The sequence below is a fragment of the Mycena indigotica genome (assembly GCF_014461135.1).
Source record: "Mycena indigotica strain 171206Taipei chromosome Unknown Mind.scaff0006, whole genome shotgun sequence".
Classification (NCBI taxonomy): domain Eukaryota; kingdom Fungi; phylum Basidiomycota; class Agaricomycetes; order Agaricales; family Mycenaceae; genus Mycena; species Mycena indigotica.
In genome coordinates this window covers 2,606,869-2,625,869 of record NW_023503005.1, presented here as the reverse complement: position 1 = coordinate 2,625,869, position 19,001 = coordinate 2,606,869, and the positions used below count along the sequence as shown (strand labels likewise).

The following is a 19,001-nucleotide window of genomic DNA, read 5'->3' as shown; positions in this document are numbered from 1 at the left end:
GTTATGTACACTCGAAATTATCCGGCCTTGCCCCAAGCTGCAGAAGACGCGCTTGGTTCCTCAGATTCCAATGTCTGAGAAAGGTAAGCTTTTTCTGAGACGATTGAAAAATCAACATCACCTCAAGCAACATTCCCAGAACATGGTCAACCTCTCCAGGAGGTACTCCCCCACAAGCAGCGCCAATGAGCTTTCTATAGTCTCCCATTCGCCCGCTTGTCCCCGTCTCTGCCTGGAATGTCACTAGCTCATCGAATGTAGTTTTTCTCCGTTTTCTGAATTGTTCAATCTCCAGTCGCAAATCATGGCAAGCTTGTCGTAAGGATTCTGGATTCGGGGGTATGTTGGAGTGCAAGGCAATAAGATCAGAAATATCTTCAGTTTGTGCGAACTTCCGTTTCAGTCTTGAAGCCTCATCGTCTGTGTCCATCGCGTTATTATCGGGTAATCCCGGAGGCACAAGTTGGCCATTTGCAGCAGCCCGGATAGTTTTCTCGCGGACCACCTCGTCGTTTACCCATCGCTCCCAGCCCAACCGGTATCGACGATCCATCTTGGCTCGCAAGGCATTTTCCAACTCTTTTAAATGTGCCTGTGCTTGGGGTAGTCTCTCTGCTTGTCCACGAAGGTGTGTAACCGTGCGCTGGCTTTCTAAGATCTCGGCCTGGATGTTGCCCAAGAGAGCATGGGCTTGAGAAGCGTCGCGTTCCTTGTCTCGTAATTCTTGATCAAAAGACGCAGCTAAGCTATCAAGCATACTTGTCATGTCATTGACGCAACGAGTGCTCGCTCGTTGTCCGACAACTGAATGGTTCAATGGTGGGCGCTCTGCGTGAGACGAACCAAATACGTAGTTGGGTAGTCCGTTGACGCCGCCGCCGCCACGGTGTGGAATTCCAGGCACCGGCGACGCTCTGAACCGCTCGTCTTCAAGAATATAGTCTTCAGTACTTTTACCGTCGTTGTTGACAATTTTTGGATCCGCGCCATGGTCGATGAGAAGTTTCACCAAGCGCTTGCTTCTACAACGTGCAGCCATAGTCAGAGCGGTCTCTCCATCCTCGTCCTGGAAATTTATCACGTCTGCAAGCTCTTTCGGGTATTCGCGGAGCCGTTCCAGAACAGTTTCCATATAATACCGAGCTGCATGGGTCTTGCCTTTAGACATAGCGACATCAACAATGTGATGAAATACGGTGCGATTGTAGTTGTCGATGTTGAGGGTGGATCGGTGCAGTAATTCGTACAATTCGGGAAATTTGCGCACATCGTAGTTGTTGGCAAACATGACGCTCCGCATTAGGCAAGTCTGTCCAGCGCTATTAACACGGAATATATCGGCGTTGGCGGAGAGGAGTAGTTTGACGATACGAATGCGACCCATAGCACAAGCCCAATGCAGGGCAGTGTGTCCGTCATCATCAATAGCCATGTTCGCATCAAAGTCGGAGGCACGGTCACTGACGAATTCGGGGATAGTGTTGGAGTCTGAGATGAAAAATTCGAGTAGTTGATCAGCATAGGCGCGAGGGTCATTCGCCTGATATTCGTCTGCAAACTCAATCCCGTGATGGCCACGGCGCGATGTGTCATCTGCGCGGATTGGAGAAGGGGTACGGGAGCTTGACGAGACCTCAGATGGAGAAGGGGTCATTGATTCATTGTCTGAACCGCGAGCCGACATTGTCTCTTGATCTGACTCAGCATTGGCGTGAGGGTTGCGTCGTCGAGATGAGCGTGTACCAACAGCAGCATCACTTCCTGCTCTGCGTGAAGGACGCGAAGAACTAGCTGTGACTAGATGTTTTGGAGCCAGAGGGGGACTTTTAGCGGCTGGCTGAAAGTCGATGATAGGGCGCAAAATCGATTCACAACTGTATTGTCGGCACAATGCAAGGCCTCTGTCGAGTGGAATCCAAGTTCCTAGATGCGATTGACTTTTTGAGGAGAAAGCAGTAAGAATCACACCTTGATATTTCCCATAACCACCTTGTACCTTCTCGTGCTCTCCCTTTTGAACCTCGCGCTCAAGAACTCGTGTCCGTTGTGGTTTGTCAAAGCCAGCTACTTTGAGAATCTGGGTCGCGTTAAGCCACGAGTCGGACCGTCGCTTCATCACTGCGACGCCCTTGCACATCCTAACCGTGTCAATCCTCGAAAATTTACGCGTAGAAAACAACCAACATCTCATACACAGGAATACCACTGTAAGTGGCCTGCAAGATGATCAGAAATGTGAGCTATTGAGGCTGCAGGAGCTCGCCTTGAAGATCTGATGGTCTGGCATTTCGAGCTCTTTGTAGAGTCGCGTATTCGACCTTTGGGCTGCCGAATGAGAAGAATTTCTCGTGCGGCACCTGGACAACAAGGCCTAGGAGAGAATATGATGTCGGGGTTACAGTGACGCGTGACAGGCATTCCCCAAGTTCGCGTCAGTCAGCCAAATACTACTTATTATTAGTCTTATAGTCGCCATGCGGATTTCACCAAAGCCATTGATTCTACTTATTTGATATGAGAAAGCGAATAGCATTCACGAATCCAAGTCAATAGCTGAAAAGCTTAGGTTCTGAAATTCATCTAGAAACTCGATGCCATTGGGGTCATGACGCAATGAGTCGTCTGTGTGGTTTGGACGGGCGCTGGATGGTGCTTTAGTGGTCCCTGATTCATTATCTCGACGTGTAATGGCTGGCAGAAAGTCGAGAAGGGGACGTAGAATCGATTCGCAGTCATATTGCCTGCACAAGGCAACACCTCTGTCGAATGGAATCCAAATTCCTGTGGACGATTTGACTGGTGAAGAGGTAAATAGCTACACCCACACACCTTGATATTTGCCGTAACCATCTTCCACATTCTCATACTCCCCCTTGTCGATTTCGCACTCAAGTATGTGTGTTCTGTCAGCCTTATCGAAACCAGCCACTTTGAGGATCTGAGTCGCGTTAAGCCACGAGTCGGACCGCCGCTTCATTACTGCGACATGCTTGCACATCCTAAACTTGTTACATAATTGCTCATAGAAGAAGAAAACCCACATTTCGTATACCGGGACGCCACTGTACATGGCCTAGGACATGATAAAAAAAACCGTAAGATTCGAGGAGCTCACATTGAAGATTTTATGGTCTGGCATCTCGAACCCTTTGTCGAGTCGCGTATTTGACCTTTAGGCTTGTTTGGGGGGGAGGCACCTGGAGGCAGGACGACAAGGAGAGAATCTGACGCATGGCATAACCTTGAATCAGTTCCGCGCCCGCGCCGTTGAAGTACTCGCCATAGCGGCAACATCAAGAGCGACTGTATTGAACATCCAGTAGCTGCATTTCTGAGGCGTTAGTCAGCCACATAGTGCAAGTGGCATTCCAAGGATCATCAAGCTGAAAAGCGTAGTCTCGATGGCGATGGGTCATTTGTACGGTTTGGAGAAGCAGCAGTACCGGCGCTTGATGCCGCTTAATGGTTCTTGATTCATTATCTCGACTTTGAACAGCTGGCACAAGGACGCAGAATCGATTCACAGTGATATTGCCTGCACAGTACAATGCCTTTGTCGAATGGCCTGTGGACGATTTATTAAGGAGGCAAATAGATGAACTTACACCCTTCTCATACTCCCCTTTCTCGATTTCGTGTTCGAGGATGTGTGTTCTGTCAGCCTTATTTAAGAGTCGCGTTAAGCCATGAGTCGGACTGTCGCTTCATCACCAGAACAATCCTAAGCGCGTCAATGCTCACTATCTACTCGTAGAAGAAGAAAACTCGCATTTCATACATGAGTACACCACTGTACTCGGCCTTGGACTTTAATTGTCTTGTCGTGAGATTGGAGGACTCACACCGAAGATCCTATGGTTTGGCACCTCAAGCTCTTTGTTGAGTCACGTATTTGACTTAGGGGTGTTTTATGAGAAGAGAGTTCATTCATTGGTTGGGGGGAGGAGGGAACCTGGACGACAAGGTGAAGGAACGATGTTGGCGTGACGCATGTGACAGACAGCTTATTCTCAACCAGAATCAGTTCGGCGCGCCGTTGACGCCTGTGAGGCCTTCTACTCAACTATGCCACCAAAGTGTGATCCTTTATGCCGCTTTGGGGAACGGTAGCTACATTATGTGTCGCGTTATTCTTCTGCCTTACTCGCAATAGCCTGTTCTTCACCACCTTCCCCCAGCACCCTGCCCCCAATCCAACAGTCATCAACAGGCTTGCCGCGGAGCCCAGCCATCGCCCACGTGTTCGTACGCGTCCAAGAGATGCAGAAACCGCAGCGGCCGACGATACAGCCACCTACTACTATTTCACGATAGACGACCAACTTCTTTATCTCTCGTTCTTCGAGGACTGGGGGCCACTCAACATTGCCATGGTCTACAAAGCCTGCATCCTTATCCATGAACTCCTCGAGGTCCGTGCGTGGTTGCTCTCTTGCCCCTGCTCACGTGTTTTGTAGGACAAGGACCTCGCGCCTCATCGACTTGTGTTGTATTCGTCAAATGACCCAAAGCGCAAAGCAAACGCGGGTTTACTTCTTGCCTTGTTCGTCGTGAGTTTCGCGTCTTTAGTTTGATGATCTGCTCAGACCCACTTCTATCAGATGATCGTGCAGCGTCGTGCCCCTTGGGAAGCATTTCACCCGATAGCGGAAATCGAATTCATGCCTTTTCGCGACGCCGGCCGTGGTCCGTCAGACTTTGACTTGGGTATACAGGACTGTTTGTGGGGAGTTTGGAAGGCGATGCAGCATGGGCTTTGCGACATGAATGAATTCAGCGTCGAAGACTATGAATACTACGAAAAAGTGGAGAATGGTGACTGGAACTGGGTAACACCCCATTTCATTGCTTTCGCGTCTCCCGTCGACACTGCGTGGATCAAGAGAGAGAAGGAGGCAAAGGAAAGTGGCAAGACAAACGGCGAGCTTGCGTCCTCCACCAACAGCAAACTGGCTCTCCAGCGAAAGCTGCCTACGCCTTTCCTAAACTGCCTAGATTACTTCGACAAACGCGGCGTCAGGCTTGTCGTCCGTTTGAACACGGAATTATATGACCGTGGCACATTCCTCGATCGCGGGATTGACCATATGGAACTATATTTCGACGACGGAACAAATCCAACAGACGAAATTGTCCGAACGTTTTTAGATGTCGCGGACCCGGTGATTGAACGCGGAGGAGTTGTGGCAGTTCATGTAGGTCTCCTTAGCAATGGGGTTCGTTTTGTCTGATCCCATCAAAAGTGCAAAGCTGGTCTTGGTCGAACTGGAACTCTTATCGGCGCTTATCTCATCTGGAAATATGGATTTACTGCCAATGAAGCAATCGCTTTTATGCGAATCGTGCGACCGGGTTGCGTTGTTGGGCCTCAACAGCAGTACCTCTATCTGAAGCAGATGGAGTGGTGTAAATGGGCAGCTGCAGACGAGATGAAGAAGCAACAAGCGGCCACCACCAGTGTCTCGACTGCGCCTGTTGTCACCCCTGCTACTCCTCCAGCGGACGACGATGAACCTCTTCGCATGGATGTTACCCCACCGGCATCACCCATACACCCCGCCCCCGTCACTCCCAGTCGACATATTGCTGCTGCCCAAGCTCAAGCAAAAGCCATCGCGACACCGGGCCAGCCACGCAAGACTCCCACCACCAAGCGGACCCTGGAATTCGATTCCGACGAGGAAGACGAATCCCAGGACGTATTGCCAGCCTTGGATTTGCGACCTGAGACGACCCGGGTCAAGACCAAGCCCCCGAAAACAATCACCTCGTCAGAATCGCGACCATCACGTGTCACACGATCGACAGCCGGAGCCGCCAACATCCGCAAAGCCGGAACCGGTGACACACGAGCATCGCCGGTTAAAGCTACCCAAGGCCCGAATAAGATACCGAGACTGGCGACAACTAAGACTACCGCGGCTGCAAAAGCTGCTGTAGCCGCCCTCGGGACCAAAACGACCTCACGCAGACTAAATCCAACGCCAACTCCGTCAGGGATTCCATCCAGACTGCCAACATTAGCTGGCAAACGAGCAGCACCCCAAACCTCCGCTTCATTGGAAGACGTTGTTACTGCGACTATCAACAAGGGAACTCCAGCTGCTGAGCGCTCAGATACGTGGATGAAAGCCCACGCTTCAGCGGTTGTTGTTCCCGCCTCCAAGTCCACTCGACCGGGACTGCGGCCCGTCCGCAAACGCAGAAGTAGTTTTAGCGCGGCAGACATCATTGCATAAGCTAAGTTAATTCTTTCCCCAACACAACCGGAATTCGCTATCGAACTCGCTCTATTTTGCATGCTGTATCTACCCACTCAACACCCACAACTCCCCACCTTACCAACTAGCCTTGCTATCTGTATTCTCTACTACTACATGTCTCGTTGAATTACGTCCGCGCCGAGTACTTGTGAACACACTCAAAGAACCAGCGAAGGTCCTCTGGGTCAACGCCAGGAGTGATTCCATGGCCTAGATTTGCTATCCATGCTCGACAGCCACCGTTTGCGGTGAAGCCATCGCACATGCGCTTGACTGTGGCCTCTATGGCCTCTCGTCCGCCGTAAAGCACGCCCGGGTCCATATTACCCTGGAGGGCGACCTTGTCGTTAACAAGACGGCGAGCTTCTAACGGGTCGACAAGCCAGTCCAGACCCAGCGTATCGTAGCCAGAAGACTCGGCAAGAGATGCAAGAGCGTAATTGGCACCTTTGGCGAACAGAGTCATCGGAACTCTGTCAGCCCCCAATCGTTCTCGTACGCCACGAGCGATATATTCCAGACTCGGGCGGGAAAAGGTGTCAAAGTCATGAGGGGAGAGCTCGCCAGCCCATGAATCGAACACTTGGAGGAGCTGCGAAGGGAAGATTAAGAATAACAGGTAAGTGAGAAGGGTTGTGACTAACTTGAGCTCCGGCTTTGACCTGGCCCACCAAGAAATCGATGCAGACATCGGCAATGCGTATGAGAAGGGCTTTCGACTCTTCTGGATACTTGAATATCCATGTCTTCACCTTTTGGAAGGTCTTGCTTCCACCACCTTCGACCATATACGCGAACAACGTCCAAGGAGCACCACAGAAGCCGATAAGCGGGACTTCCCCCGCCAAAGCAATACGTGTCTGCGTTAGTGCTTCGAAAACGTAGCCCAGTTCCTTGTTGACATCGACAACGTCGCGAAGCTTGGCAATATCGGCTGGGGTGGATAATGGGTCAGGAAACTCGGGACCCGGGTTCATCAGGACTTCCATGCCCATCGCTTGTGGAATAACGAGGATGTCAGAGAAAATAATGGCAGCATCCAAGAGCCCCGTATATCGGCGAATGGGTTGGACGGTGATCTCTGTCGCAAGCGCTGGAGTCCGACAGATGTCGAAGAATTCATGCGTTTTGCGGACCTCACGGAATTCTGAACAGAGTGTTACGCGTTTACGAAAGAGTAGAAGAGAACTGGACCTGGTAGGTACCGCCCAGCTTGCCTCATTACCCATACCGGGGCGCGTTCTGTCTTCTCACCTGAACAGAGCGATTTTCAGTGAAAGTTGGGCCATCGAGGACCACAGAGGCGAACCACGAGCAGCACGCAGCAATAGATCGTTCTTCAGTGGTGGAAACCCCATTCTCGTGGTGGTGGTATTGGGTAAAGAGTGGCCGGATGATAACTCCCAGAGTGAGATCTTTAGGGTGTGACATGCCGATCTCTGACCCCGACCAGCTTGTTGCGGCGTTCAAGAATTCTGGCGAGTTCGACAAGCTTCGTAGGGAGCTTCTTGCCAATGCACAGAATTCTGTTGGTCGACACACTACTGAATGAGATAAAACTGAGTCATCTTTTGAGGATGGATATGAAGCATTCAAGGCACGACTGGCGGACATAGTCAAGCAACGACTGCAGTCTGGTCAATTAGACTCGAATGACAACCTTCACAAGGAACTCATACAAGAAGTGAACCGGTTTGTAGCCTCTTGCGCTTATTTAAATCAGCACACAACGATCCCCTTCCGCAGTTTTCCGGTCGTTGACCGATTCGCCTCAGAGACAACTACCGGCATGCTTGCGTCAAACTCCTTCAATGATAACCTTCGCTCGGCCCTGGAACGTATTCTTCGTGAAGACCAACAAAAGGAATCGGTCGCTCTTCCTCCACCAAGTTCACAACCATCAGCTCCCAACGATTCTTAGTGTGCCTGGTTTGTGGGTATATAGTCTGTGCATTCTATACCAATCAGCACTTTAGGATACAAGCAAGACATAGCGATAATTAGCCCGACACAAGAAGAAATATCGATAGCACCCGCTACTCGCCCTGAATAAGCTGAATCGCCTTTTCCGACCGTGGCTCAATGTTGCAGGGGAACGCCACCTGATGACTAATAGTTCCCGTTGTGCATCGGTGAACTGGGGTGACAGGCTGCCCATTCTCGACGCATTTCGAGATGTTGAAGACAGCGAGCGTCGTTGCGATCGAGATGAATAATGACGCGTCAGCCAGATGCATACCAGGACAAATACTAAGACCAACGTCAACTAAGCAGTGGACAAGGACTAGATGTCATACCGACGACCGAATCCCCAGCAAAGGTTGTCTGGGTCTGGTTCTGCTGGAGTCTTTTCCGTTGAGAGGAATCGATCAGGATTGTAAGTCAATGGGTCTTTGTACGTCCTTGAATCGTGTGCTAGGCGATGGATGTTGGCAATGACCAAAGCACCTTTCGGAATCAGGTAACCCTCGTAAATATCGTCCCGCATTGCTCGGTGAACGACCCCTGCTTAACGTGAATCAACACGACAGGATACGTCTATCAACTGACCTGTAGGAACAACACTATGCCAACGAAGGACCTATACCCAAGGATTTCCGTCACCTTGACCCTCCAGGAACGATACGACATAACTCACCTCCTTCACCAATGCTTCCACATAAGGGAGATCTTCACGGTCCGCAAACGTCGGCAGCCTGTCACTACCGATAACACTGTCGATCTCTTGTTGGGCTTTGGCCTGAACTTGGGGGTGGAGAGTCATCGCAAGGAAAAATGCATAAATGGCGGAAACTATCTGGAACAAACGACGTAAACGAGTTGGTCCGCCTCCCGAATAGGACTAGACCTACCGTGTCAGCGCCGCCTGGAGAAAAAATGTGGATCAGGAAGAGCGGGTAGAAAAGAGAGCCGCATTTACCGCTGTACAGCGACGCGGAGGCCCACTTGATGTCAAACTCTTCTTCCGCCGAGATCTCTTTCGGTTCCAGCAACTTGGATGTGAATGAGATGGGAGCAACGCCAGCGGCCTTGAAGTTTCGTTTTATGCTCAGAGTTATCGGAATCAACGGAGGATCGACTTACTAACTGACGCTTCACGAAGGCGTGAGGTTGTTCGACCAGCTGATTCAATGTCGCCGACCATGCATTCGCCTTGATGCGCCAACCGACGGGAGCCCAGCGAGGGAGGTGGCGCACTATTGAGGGTAGTAAGAGTTGGTTATAATCAAGGAGAAAGACTTACAAGCTGGAAGGATGTCCACCATAAAGGCACCTGGAGCGGTAGCGAGCGAGAACTGCTCCGTTGCTTGCTCGGCAAGTTGCACAAAAGGATCATTGTTTTCCTTAACTTCGTAGCCATGCGAAATACGAAGGATATTCGCCCCCGCAGTCCTGATTAGCAGCCGTTATTAAGCTCGTTTAGCAAAAGCTCCAAACTCACCTGCGAATATGTTTTAATACATCCTTTGGTTTGGCCAGGAGGAATCGGAGGAACCGATTTGCCTCTGTCTCTTGAACGGGGTGAAACTGGTGCATGAGGTGTCGACTGCCAATTGTCTGATGAAAGAGACGTCGAAAGCGGCGGAGGCGGTCGCCATAAGGTAGCAAGACAAGCGTGTTTTTCCATCCAACAAGTTCCCCGCCTAGCCAACCTCCTCAGTAAACAGAATCTGAGAAGTTTCGCCAAGAGGTTACCCATAGGCAATGTCGGCCGGTCTGAGTAGATGGCGCTGCGCTTGTCTAAGAGGTCCATCGCGACTCGAGTACTACCCAGAATGACTATCGTCTTCCCAAGCACAGTGACACTAGATATATCGCCTATGCAAGGTTTAAATCAGGAGTTAGAATGTTTCTAGCGTACCATAAGCGTCAGACCATGTAGAAAAGGTCTCCCATTCCTGCTCTGCTGGCATATCCAGAATGTTCCCGACAATGGGAAGGCCCTTTGGTCTGTATCGACGCGTAAATAGTGGAAGAATGGCGGGAAAGGGGAGAGGAAGACAGACCCAGGCGGCAGCGGGTAGAATTTTTGACGCGTTAACAAGCGTTTGAGGAGTACAAACACACAGAGAACCGCAAAGACATCAAGGGCAAGGATAAGCATGGGTGGCGGAGAGAGTCGAGAGAAGGATTTGCGACTTGAGGGGGCGTGGCCTCAAGATTTTATGGCAGAACGCGACCATTTTTGCTAGGCCGATGATGGTTCTTGGCCAACCCGCGGTTATCGCCGCACGAGGGCTGTTAATCTCGATCTTGTTTGGACGGACTAACGTAAGCGGACCTAACGGGCAGCAAAACTACTTCGATGGAAAGAGAAGTCGTCCACGTTGACCGTATGTCAGCATGAGGCCAACGCGTCGTAAAAATACAAGAAAAATGAAAATTCCGTCCCAATTGTCATGAGTCTACTTCCTGCGCCGAATGGCATGACCTCTGAATCAGGTTGGGCATTAACACACATAGGCCCATCAACACAACGGATGACCAACCTCAGAATGCTTTCCTCCTCCATCGACCTCGCGCGTCGTCTGAATTTTAATGGAAATCGTGCGTTGCTGCTGTCAAATGGTGAACAGATGCTTCACTTGCAACGTGGACCCAAACCTGGGGAGAGCTCAGCTTGCGAGGGACGACTTTGGAAATGGTCTGAAGTGAAAACGTGATGTCATCAGGGTCGTCGGCAAGGAGATCCTAAGCTACATTCAGAGGATGCTTCGTTGGAGGGCGTGGGGTCGGCCCTTACCTTTCTCGCGTTGAGGGTAGCAAGAACAGAGTTGAAGTAGACTATTTGACCGATCAGCAGACAGTTGATTGATATGGGACCGGTACATACGGCGACCAAGACTGAAATAGAAAGCGACGTAGATGAGGGTGTCGCCCCAGAGTACTATCTGAAGTTGCGGGTTGATGTTTTATTCGGAGATATTTGTCAAAATATCAACTCACGGACACCAGCGACGCGATTGCGCAGAGTGTTGTCAACAACCCGGTGCTAACCGAAAAGACGATGAGTTTGCTAATCATCATGTCGCTCCTGGAAACACCGGCATTGAAGTTTGAGCCGGATTTCGCAAGCGTACATACTTTCTGAATCCAGTGCGAGAACGGCGGAGGTAGAATACCAGAGCCAAGGCGATGACAAAGTCGCTCATGGCTCCAAGAACGTTGACGGTCATCGAAAGTGGCTGAAGGATGGGTCAGAGCAATTCAAAAAAGCAACAGATCTCGCCCCATACCTTAAGCTGCTCAAGATCTTTCCACGTCTTGAGTTTCATGCTAAGGTAACCATCGGTATTTGGACTGGAACAGAAGAACGACTGACGACTGAACGGTGAAGACTGTGTGATATGGAATGTTAAGTCTGTAGCCGGGATGTATCATGTGGAAAGTTTACCAACAGAGCACCCTGTAAGGAGAGGTGTGAGTTTGGCGCTAGCAGTCGAAGGAAGACAACGAACCGAACTCGGCTAACACAAGGGACCCAGCGAAGATGGTCAGGACGAGGTTCCGGTTGGACACTACGTGGCCTTGAGTGAAGCGACGAAGGATAGAAACTTGGTCGCACATCGCCAGACCCGCATGATCAAAAAGCTTTGGAACGATTATTCGCGCAATAACAGCGAGAAACGCGGCCTACCTCTGCACGATGAGCCCGATTAGACCCTTGACGGATGAATAGTTAGCAAAACAGAGCGATAGAGCGGCAATGGTGCTGTACATTGAAGAGGACTTCCAGCTAAGCAGGGGTTAGTTGAGCGAAAATGAATGAAATAGCGGGGGGACAACACTGACCAAGATACTCCAAACGAGCATGGAAAGAGCATCAGGGTTGTTAAAATTCGTCACGCAGTACCAGTAAACCGTATGGGAGATGAGGGCTTGGTGAATAGTATCGAATCCAAGGCAAATGAGCACCAACGCCTTGATGTACCTGGTCAAAGGTGAACGAGTGGTGGTCGCCACAGACAAAAGAAAGCCTACCAAATATCTGTGGTGCCATATCTGTTGAAGTAAAACCAAGTCTGCACGCAAGAAACTGCGCAATCGTATTGTTAGTTCAAGGCCAATCACTGGGCAAATGACGCGTACCTCCATATAGGGCCGCAGCAGCCACAACGCCCACAAAGCTGCAACCGATGGTATTTCCTAGCGTCATGGAGTTTCAAGGAAGACGGCAGGCGACAAGCAGGGAATAGGAAAGGGGATACTTTAAGAATCCCACCAAGCTCGAACAGAAGCCGGCATTCGTAATCGCCAGAAGGCGTCGCGTGAGCAGAGAGCTGCGTGGCGAGAAAGGAAAGGTCGATGGAACCATGAAGGCAACCATAATCAGTTATTAGGGCAAAGAAAAGTAAAGGCAGGTAAGCTTTGAGGTGGTTGCCGTCGATCCTCAACTTGCCAAACATCACGCACATGATTTGCGGTATGTCAATGGGAAACTTGTCGATGATAGAACTTACTCCTTCTTTCAACCTCCACTCAGCGAGTGGACCTTTCTTCAAGCTGGCTGTTTTCGTTCCACTACACCGTCGTTTTTGATTTCGCATGGCCTCCGTCAACATCGTGAAGGGAACCAAAGAGCAACTCGTCGCTTTCCTGGTCCTCAATCTATGGCCTTCTCACTTTGGATTACCTCTCCTTCTCGCTACGATCCTGCTTTCCAGGAAGGTTCATCGGCACCCGACATTCATCAATCTCTGTACTGGCTTTATTCTCGTTGGAGTGTGCGTGGCCGTCGTTTTCGGCTCAATGCCCACGATTGACCAACCTTTAGTGCATCTTGTTTGCTGTAGGCTTGCTCTGATGCCCTTCTACCAGCTAAGCTATCTGTAGCCTCTATGCAGGTAAAACCACCGGACCAGAACCCTCGAAAGAGCTATGTTTGTTCCAGGCCTCGATTCTCTACGGCTTCCCGGCATTGTTAGTCCGCGATTTGGTCCGAATCATACTCTCAACTCCACTAGCGCATCTCTTTTGGGCTTTATGCTCGTCTTGCAGGTGAGTTGACGAACTCTAAACTCGTCACAAGCTTGATCCACTGTTCAATAGATGTTCCTTGTGGTGCGAGCATCTGCCCAAAAGCAAGTTATACGAGGTCCCCAAGCACTGCGGTTATGGATCGTACGAAACCACATCAAGACCTAGACGGCACATACTTATTTGAGTTCAGATGTTGGCGACCCCATATCTTGCGCTCTTGATCAGTATGGCTGCTACCATTGCGGTGAGCACATGATAACGCTACACGAGCTGTCCATGACACAGCCAAGGTTGGGGTTGCCCGTCCAGAGAGTGTATCGCGCGATCGTCGTTTTTTCTATTGCTCAGTTGATTCAGGCATCCTGTGAGTTCTTCTTGCCAAAATCACTCGACTAAAGCTGCTTAAGCTCTGGGACACTTGCTGCTGCTGGAGCCTTAGTTCTTATTGCAACCCTCGCCCTTGAAAGTACGTGCTTCAATTTCTCCCTGTTGTCTATTTTTATTGTTCAAGTTTGGACCCTGGTCATCCTTTTCAAGAACCACAAGGTCAATCAAGGGGTGCTCGAGCTCAGCTTGCCTATTCGCGTCATGGCATTCGGTCTCTACGTTATTATCGCGATCAGGTCAGTGGGATCAAACGACATCGACATGACTGCTGAATATGTTAGTCTGAGTCTCCTCAGTGTAACCTCACCCGAAAGTCCCATTCCTGATTTAGTGATTGCGTCGGGTGCGTGCAACGGTTGTCGCTCCCAACCCAGACCTCATCTTTGCTATAGCTGCAACCGTCATCATCTTGATCTTCGGTACTCAGCGCGTGAGGATCATCCCTCTATCGGTCTGGTCACAACTCATTCAACGTAGGATATTTTACGAGCACTTTGCTTCTGGCACAAAGAACCTCAACTCAAGTTCAACCAGCTCAGCTCTGCTCCAGTCACAGGCAGTCACGTGTCGCAAAAATCCAAAGTTTCCGAATCGGTATAGTTCTGGTGGAATGTAATAACCTTTGTCATATTTTTATTCGCTTCTATGTATTGATACGCCCAAATTCGGAATGAAGGATTCGTTGCAGCTTGGAGGACCCGTTCGGATTGGAGGACCCGTTCGGAGGAGACAAGTGCTGCCTTGAATAAACCAGTCGGAACTTGATGACGGAACCAATTCACCGCTTTAAAGTAGAAGCAGCTTCTTGCTCCAATGGTGGAGAGAACGGAGAGGGTTAATACAACGGTTAGACGGCTCGAATACTTACTCGAAGTTGGTGGCCACAGAGCGGCAGAGACTTTGCAACGACTGAAGATTTGGTCAGAGATTATTGATGTACGTTCTGTTCCTGATGACGACATCGGTAAGATCGTTGAATTACGCTGCGTTAATTCGCAACTTAGAGGTAGCATGAGCGTTGTGCAGTGAATTTCCAAGGAGTCTCGGCCGACGGAGCGTTTATCAGAGCAGTGGGACTCGCGGAGAAGGCACGAACAAAATGTGGGGAGGGAGAAGCCATTGCAGACACATTGAGGTGGAGTGGGAAAGAGATAATGACAAGGCACGAGGCTGATGACAGATGCTGATTAAGCCACGAGAAAAAAATTGGGGAGACATAGTGGCAGCTCAGGGTGCGTATACTGGCTGCAGCAAGACATGGCTGCCTACTCCTCGAAGGAGATGAAGAACGAGTGCTCGTTGAACCATTTTTCACGACTCGCATCATTTTTTTCGTATCAATAGCAGCTACGTCACGAAGGTAACAGACGTGACAACGTCGTCATCCTTTGCCCTCTGACATCACCTCACAGAGAGAATGCCTAGCCCTCCGTCTTCCGCCCTCAACGGTAGTGTTGAACGCAATGGACGACCTTCACAGCCAACCGACACCAGACCCCCAGCTCGTCGAGCAGACCATAACTCGGAGCACAATCCCTTCGAAGTTAGTTTTGGCGCCCCAAGCAACCCACGCAAGTCGACTCCCCCCAGCGACCATGAAGCAGACAAGAAATCGAAACCAATTGACCGCCGCACCTCGTCTTCACCACGTCCAACGCTACCACCACTAGCCTCTCTGGCCTCACCCGCAGACCAGTCTACCTATTCCTGGTCGTATCTAAACAATTCCCTGCGATCTGGGCCACTCTCTCCAGCAATGCTCGCGGGTCCACAGAACAATGATGGCCCAAATCATATACAGTTTGACCCCACCTCGTTCCGCACAGGTCTCACTCCAAGAACCGGCCTTACTCCACGAACTGGTCTGACCCCAGGATCTGGTCTTACTCCAATCGTTGGCGGTCCTTCCGCTTTCCCTCCCACACCAGGCACCGCAGCTTTTATGGCCGCCATGACACCCAATACTATCAATGCCATCAATGGTGTTCTCAACGGTGGTTATCAGCCCCAGGATGCGCCGTCACAGAACCATGAATACTCTTCCAATGCAGCCACGAGCAATGCGGCAAATGGCTTGTTCCTTCTCTCCCAAGCTCATCAGGAACTCACAAAACGTGAAGAGGCTGCTCGCGGCAATGGGACGGTTGATGCCGCAACCATGAACCCTCCTCCACCCGCCAAACGAGGGACAAAGCGAAAAAACTCTTCCGTCACATCCGAAGTAACCCCGCCCCCGCCCCCTCCTGCTCAACCCCCAAAGAAGCGTGGTCGGGCTGCTTCCAACGGCAGGTCTCTAAAAGAAATATCGGAGGACGACGATGACGACGACGAAGATTTGGAAATGATGGAGGAAGAGCCTGTTCGTACTGTGCCAGGGCGCTCACGACAGAAAAAACCAGAAACTGAGGAGGAAAAGCGCAAGAATTTCCTGGAGCGCAACAGGCAAGGTAACTTAGACATTTGGGTTGCTCTTCTCTGTTTCTCATTTTGTTTCAGCCGCCCTCAAATGTCGTCAGCGCAAGAAGGCCTGGCTCCAATCACTGCAAACCAAAGTCGAATTCCTCCAAAACGAGAACGAGCGGTTAACGTTGCAATTGGTCGCGTCTCGGGAGGAGATTTCGCGACTAGGCGCACTGGTTGGCGCTGCCGCTGCTGGGCCCCAACCGAACGGCCCACCAGTTAGCGTCAATGTTTCAGTACCCAAAGTCCCAGTCGCTGCTACCAATGGTCGCGGCGGCGGTGGGTATGGGTATTGAGTTCCTGTTTCCCCTCCCTTTCTTGCGGCCAAAACACGATTTCGCCGTTTTACCTCGCATTCCCACCATCGCATTCACCCAAAACGGGGCTACGGACACAGCTCGCATTAGTATATATCGTATATGTATCCCCTATTCCCTCCTCGTTTCGTTTTCCTTTCGCTGTTGTTTTTCTTTTCGGCCGTGTTTGGGAGGATTAGATGTGGGGTAGCTGGCCTCATATGATGGTTGTGTGTACGTTGAATAGTGTCGAATACATGAAGCTCGCGGCATCAACTCTGTGAGAAAGTAAATCTGATGCCATCAGACCAGTTGGTTGACATCCTCCCGAATGCATGACCTCTTGTGGATAACCCGCAACTCGATAATTATGACAAGAAGCCTCTTCAACTCCGCCATCAACTCTTATTAACTCTCAGTCTCTCACCACCACAATCTTCCTTGAAACGATGCCCATCCAGTATCATATACCTGACCTTCTTGAACTCGTGTCACCCTACGTCAAACCGCTCAACCCCCGCTTTTGATGAGCTCAATGCGAATTTCTTGCGGTGGGTTGACGCCGCAGGCTTTCTCAGCGAACGACACAAGCGGGTGCATCCACATTGCATCTTTTGGGGGTGAAAAGCTTACCATAAACTTTCCAAGGCATGGAAACATGCAGAACTTCCGCTGTTGATTGCCCGCGTGTTTCCGGAAGCCAGCGGGGCACATCTGCAGACTTGCCTCGAATCCATGATGATGTTTCTTATCCTGGAGCAACTGACGTGAGCACACATCGATACCGTTCAAAAGAGAACTAACCCCTTTGTTCAGTGACACGCCTGCTACCGTAGAAACATCGCGCAAATGGGCTGCGGAGTTTGTTGACGCGATTCAGAATGTCGATGCGCCAAAGGTCACCAAGGAAGGGCCGGCAGCCATTCTACAACAGTGGGTCCTTGACTTCTTGCGTCATCATGTCTCGCTAAGTTTTGTGTCAGCTTGGGGTCCAAAGTAATTGCGGCCATTGATCCACCTTATCGAGCAGGGTATATCGCGAGCAACCTCCTTCTTGCGGAGGGTGTAGTCCAAGAAGCGATTGACCGAGAAGACGGTGCTTTGCAGACATCTCTGACTAGCTATATTCAAACTCGGCGGAAATCCATTGGCGCGCTACCCTTCCACTATCTTGATTTGTGGATCTGGCAGCTAGAGATACCTGAACCAGTCTCAAATCACCCTCACATTCAAACAATGGTGGACGCAGCTGTTGACCTCGTTGGACTGGGTAACGTTCGTGCTCTTCTTTATTCATCAAGCCGTCATGCGATCTGACTATTCCTCCTTGATGTAGGACATTTATTCTTACCGAAAGGAATACCTGGAAGATGGCGCTAAGCATAACTTTGTCACGGTCGCGATGAATGACCCTAGTACTGGGATTCAGGCGGGAGACATACCCACAGCGATGAACTTCGCCGTTGATCAGTTCAAAACCACCCTGGCCCGTGTTGAACAGCTGAAGAACTCACTCCCATCGTTTGACGAGCACCCTGGCCTGGGGCCGACTCTTGACCGTTATGTGGAACTCATGATGGATTCTGTGACAGGCAACATTGAATGGAGCGTGGCCTGCAAGAGGTACTCTCTCTTCGAAGATGTCGAGACGCGCAAGAAAGGATACGTCACCATACCCTCCTGAATTTCTTCGTATGCACTGGATGATGATGATAATTCAAGGTGTAAAGAAGTACATTTGTGGTCAACGCTTGACTCTTGATGATTAGGGCGATATTAAAAATTTATGAGGTTGGTCAGACACAAGTAATCATAGCTGATCGCGATGCCAGCTGCGGAGAAGAGTTAGCAGACGGCAACCCAACAAACTACGACATCACATTTGTGGGAACTTGTGGTTGATTTCGACCATTTTAACGCCCTCGTTCGGTTTGATGCGGTTCCAGGGCTCGGGATTGGTCTTCGACCATTGGACTGGATAGGGATGGGTATGCGATACGGACTGCCAGAGAAGGGGTCCACGTACTGCTGGGACCCATCGCGCTTCGATATGTGAAGTAACTGGCGAAGGAGACCATTCCAGTGACGAGAGCCACTCTGGTGAGCACGTGAGAAATGCGGTAAAATGTGGGTATCCTTTGTCTTACATTGGAAGCGCCTCCACTGCCATCCATGGCTTCATTGTGGGTCTGATTCGGAGACTAGCAGGCATGTTGTGTGTAAGAGTGGGTGAGATTGGTAGAACAGGTTTGTTGGAGTTGGACGAGATCCTCTAGATGCATTTTATACGAGCTGTATGTCGGGGCAGGACGGACACGGAGTCGATCCAGCGTGTTCTGGACGATGACCCAGAGACTGATCAATATTGATTGATCTATTGATGGACCAGACCGCCTAGCCTTGGCCGTGTCTCGACCTCTGCGGACAGATAAATTGCAGCTAAAACTTGTCGAGCCAAATGTTGTGGTCGCCTTGTGGATGAATGAAGTCACTACTTCGAGCCTAGACCGCCAGTTATTGCATTTGAAGCTTGGGCCAAAACGCCACGAGTACCTCCACCAGCCTCGACATAGTCTCGAGGAAGTTGGCAGTACAGTAAGTTTAACTTGTTCAA

General features: G+C 50.4%; 10 protein-coding genes across 10 annotated transcripts; 5 read left to right on the top strand and 5 right to left on the bottom strand.

Annotated features, from left to right (window-relative positions):
- Positions 1–17: 17 nt before the first annotated feature.
- Positions 18–3,267, bottom strand: MIND_00727000 (uncharacterized protein; the record flags this gene model as incomplete). The annotated part of the gene is made up of 7 exons (XM_037363971.1): positions 3,116–3,267; positions 2,830–3,073; positions 2,538–2,781; positions 2,185–2,205; positions 1,969–2,138; positions 122–1,923; positions 18–74 (listed from the first exon to the last, which is right to left on the bottom strand). The coding sequence occupies exons 1-7, from the start codon at positions 3,137–3,139 to the stop codon at positions 18–20; spliced, it is 2,562 nt and encodes an 853-aa protein (XP_037219615.1). The 5' UTR covers positions 3,140–3,267.
- Positions 3,268–4,088: 821 nt separating this feature from the next.
- On the top strand, positions 4,089–6,239 carry MIND_00726900 (Phosphoprotein phosphatase; the record flags this gene model as incomplete). The annotated part of the gene is made up of 4 exons (XM_037363970.1): positions 4,089–4,412; positions 4,458–4,550; positions 4,602–5,195; positions 5,244–6,239. The coding sequence occupies 4 exons, from the start codon at positions 4,089–4,091 to the stop codon at positions 6,237–6,239; spliced, it is 2,007 nt and encodes a 668-aa protein (XP_037219614.1).
- A 151-nt stretch (positions 6,240–6,390) lies between these two features.
- MIND_00726800 (Uroporphyrinogen decarboxylase) lies at positions 6,391–7,672 on the bottom strand (the record flags this gene model as incomplete). The annotated part of the gene is made up of 4 exons (XM_037363969.1): positions 7,573–7,672; positions 7,458–7,517; positions 6,908–7,410; positions 6,391–6,855 (listed from the first exon to the last, which is right to left on the bottom strand). The coding sequence occupies exons 1-4, from the start codon at positions 7,619–7,621 to the stop codon at positions 6,391–6,393; spliced, it is 1,077 nt and encodes a 358-aa protein (XP_037219613.1). The 5' UTR covers positions 7,622–7,672.
- Positions 7,573–8,184, top strand: MIND_00726700 (uncharacterized protein; the record flags this gene model as incomplete). Its single annotated transcript, XM_037363968.1, has 3 exons — positions 7,573–7,791; positions 7,840–7,955; positions 8,010–8,184. Exons 1-3 carry the CDS (start codon positions 7,657–7,659, stop codon positions 8,182–8,184), a joined length of 426 nt encoding a protein of 141 aa, XP_037219612.1. The 5' UTR covers positions 7,573–7,656.
- A 115-nt stretch (positions 8,185–8,299) lies between these two features.
- Positions 8,300–10,368, bottom strand: MIND_00726600 (uncharacterized protein; the record flags this gene model as incomplete). Its single annotated transcript, XM_037363967.1, has 12 exons — positions 8,300–8,513; positions 8,561–8,768; positions 8,814–8,844; positions 8,902–9,060; positions 9,116–9,129; positions 9,184–9,292; positions 9,348–9,460; positions 9,508–9,656; positions 9,706–9,907; positions 9,960–10,082; positions 10,126–10,214; positions 10,271–10,368. 12 exons carry the CDS (start codon positions 10,366–10,368, stop codon positions 8,300–8,302), a joined length of 1,509 nt encoding a protein of 502 aa, XP_037219611.1.
- A 293-nt stretch (positions 10,369–10,661) lies between these two features.
- MIND_00726500 (uncharacterized protein) lies at positions 10,662–12,420 on the bottom strand (the record flags this gene model as incomplete). Its single annotated transcript, XM_037363966.1, has 17 exons — positions 10,662–10,697; positions 10,754–10,822; positions 10,869–10,955; positions 11,008–11,048; positions 11,098–11,155; positions 11,211–11,298; positions 11,349–11,449; positions 11,501–11,540; positions 11,587–11,602; positions 11,659–11,670; positions 11,723–11,782; positions 11,830–11,855; positions 11,902–11,927; positions 11,983–12,000; positions 12,057–12,195; positions 12,246–12,300; positions 12,354–12,420. The coding sequence occupies 17 exons, from the start codon at positions 12,418–12,420 to the stop codon at positions 10,662–10,664; spliced, it is 939 nt and encodes a 312-aa protein (XP_037219610.1).
- A 389-nt stretch (positions 12,421–12,809) lies between these two features.
- Positions 12,810–14,231, top strand: MIND_00726400 (uncharacterized protein; the record flags this gene model as incomplete). The annotated part of the gene is made up of 12 exons (XM_037363965.1): positions 12,810–12,988; positions 13,039–13,053; positions 13,098–13,184; positions 13,229–13,262; positions 13,314–13,385; positions 13,435–13,488; positions 13,535–13,608; positions 13,652–13,710; positions 13,756–13,867; positions 13,913–13,974; positions 14,024–14,061; positions 14,109–14,231. 12 exons carry the CDS (start codon positions 12,810–12,812, stop codon positions 14,229–14,231), a joined length of 909 nt encoding a protein of 302 aa, XP_037219609.1.
- Positions 14,232–15,048: 817 nt separating this feature from the next.
- MIND_00726300 (BZIP transcriptional factor) lies at positions 15,049–16,387 on the top strand (the record flags this gene model as incomplete). Its single annotated transcript, XM_037363964.1, has 2 exons — positions 15,049–16,078; positions 16,128–16,387. 2 exons carry the CDS (start codon positions 15,049–15,051, stop codon positions 16,385–16,387), a joined length of 1,290 nt encoding a protein of 429 aa, XP_037219608.1.
- Positions 16,388–16,882: 495 nt separating this feature from the next.
- Positions 16,883–18,071, top strand: MIND_00726200 (uncharacterized protein; the record flags this gene model as incomplete). The annotated part of the gene is made up of 4 exons (XM_037363963.1): positions 16,883–17,154; positions 17,204–17,320; positions 17,371–17,662; positions 17,724–18,071. Exons 1-4 carry the CDS (start codon positions 17,123–17,125, stop codon positions 18,069–18,071), a joined length of 789 nt encoding a protein of 262 aa, XP_037219607.1. The 5' UTR covers positions 16,883–17,122.
- Positions 18,072–18,197: 126 nt separating this feature from the next.
- On the bottom strand, positions 18,198–18,569 carry MIND_00726100 (uncharacterized protein; the record flags this gene model as incomplete). The annotated part of the gene is made up of 4 exons (XM_037363962.1): positions 18,198–18,219; positions 18,268–18,361; positions 18,414–18,484; positions 18,535–18,569. The coding sequence occupies 4 exons, from the start codon at positions 18,567–18,569 to the stop codon at positions 18,198–18,200; spliced, it is 222 nt and encodes a 73-aa protein (XP_037219606.1).
- Positions 18,570–19,001: the final 432 nt, after the last annotated feature.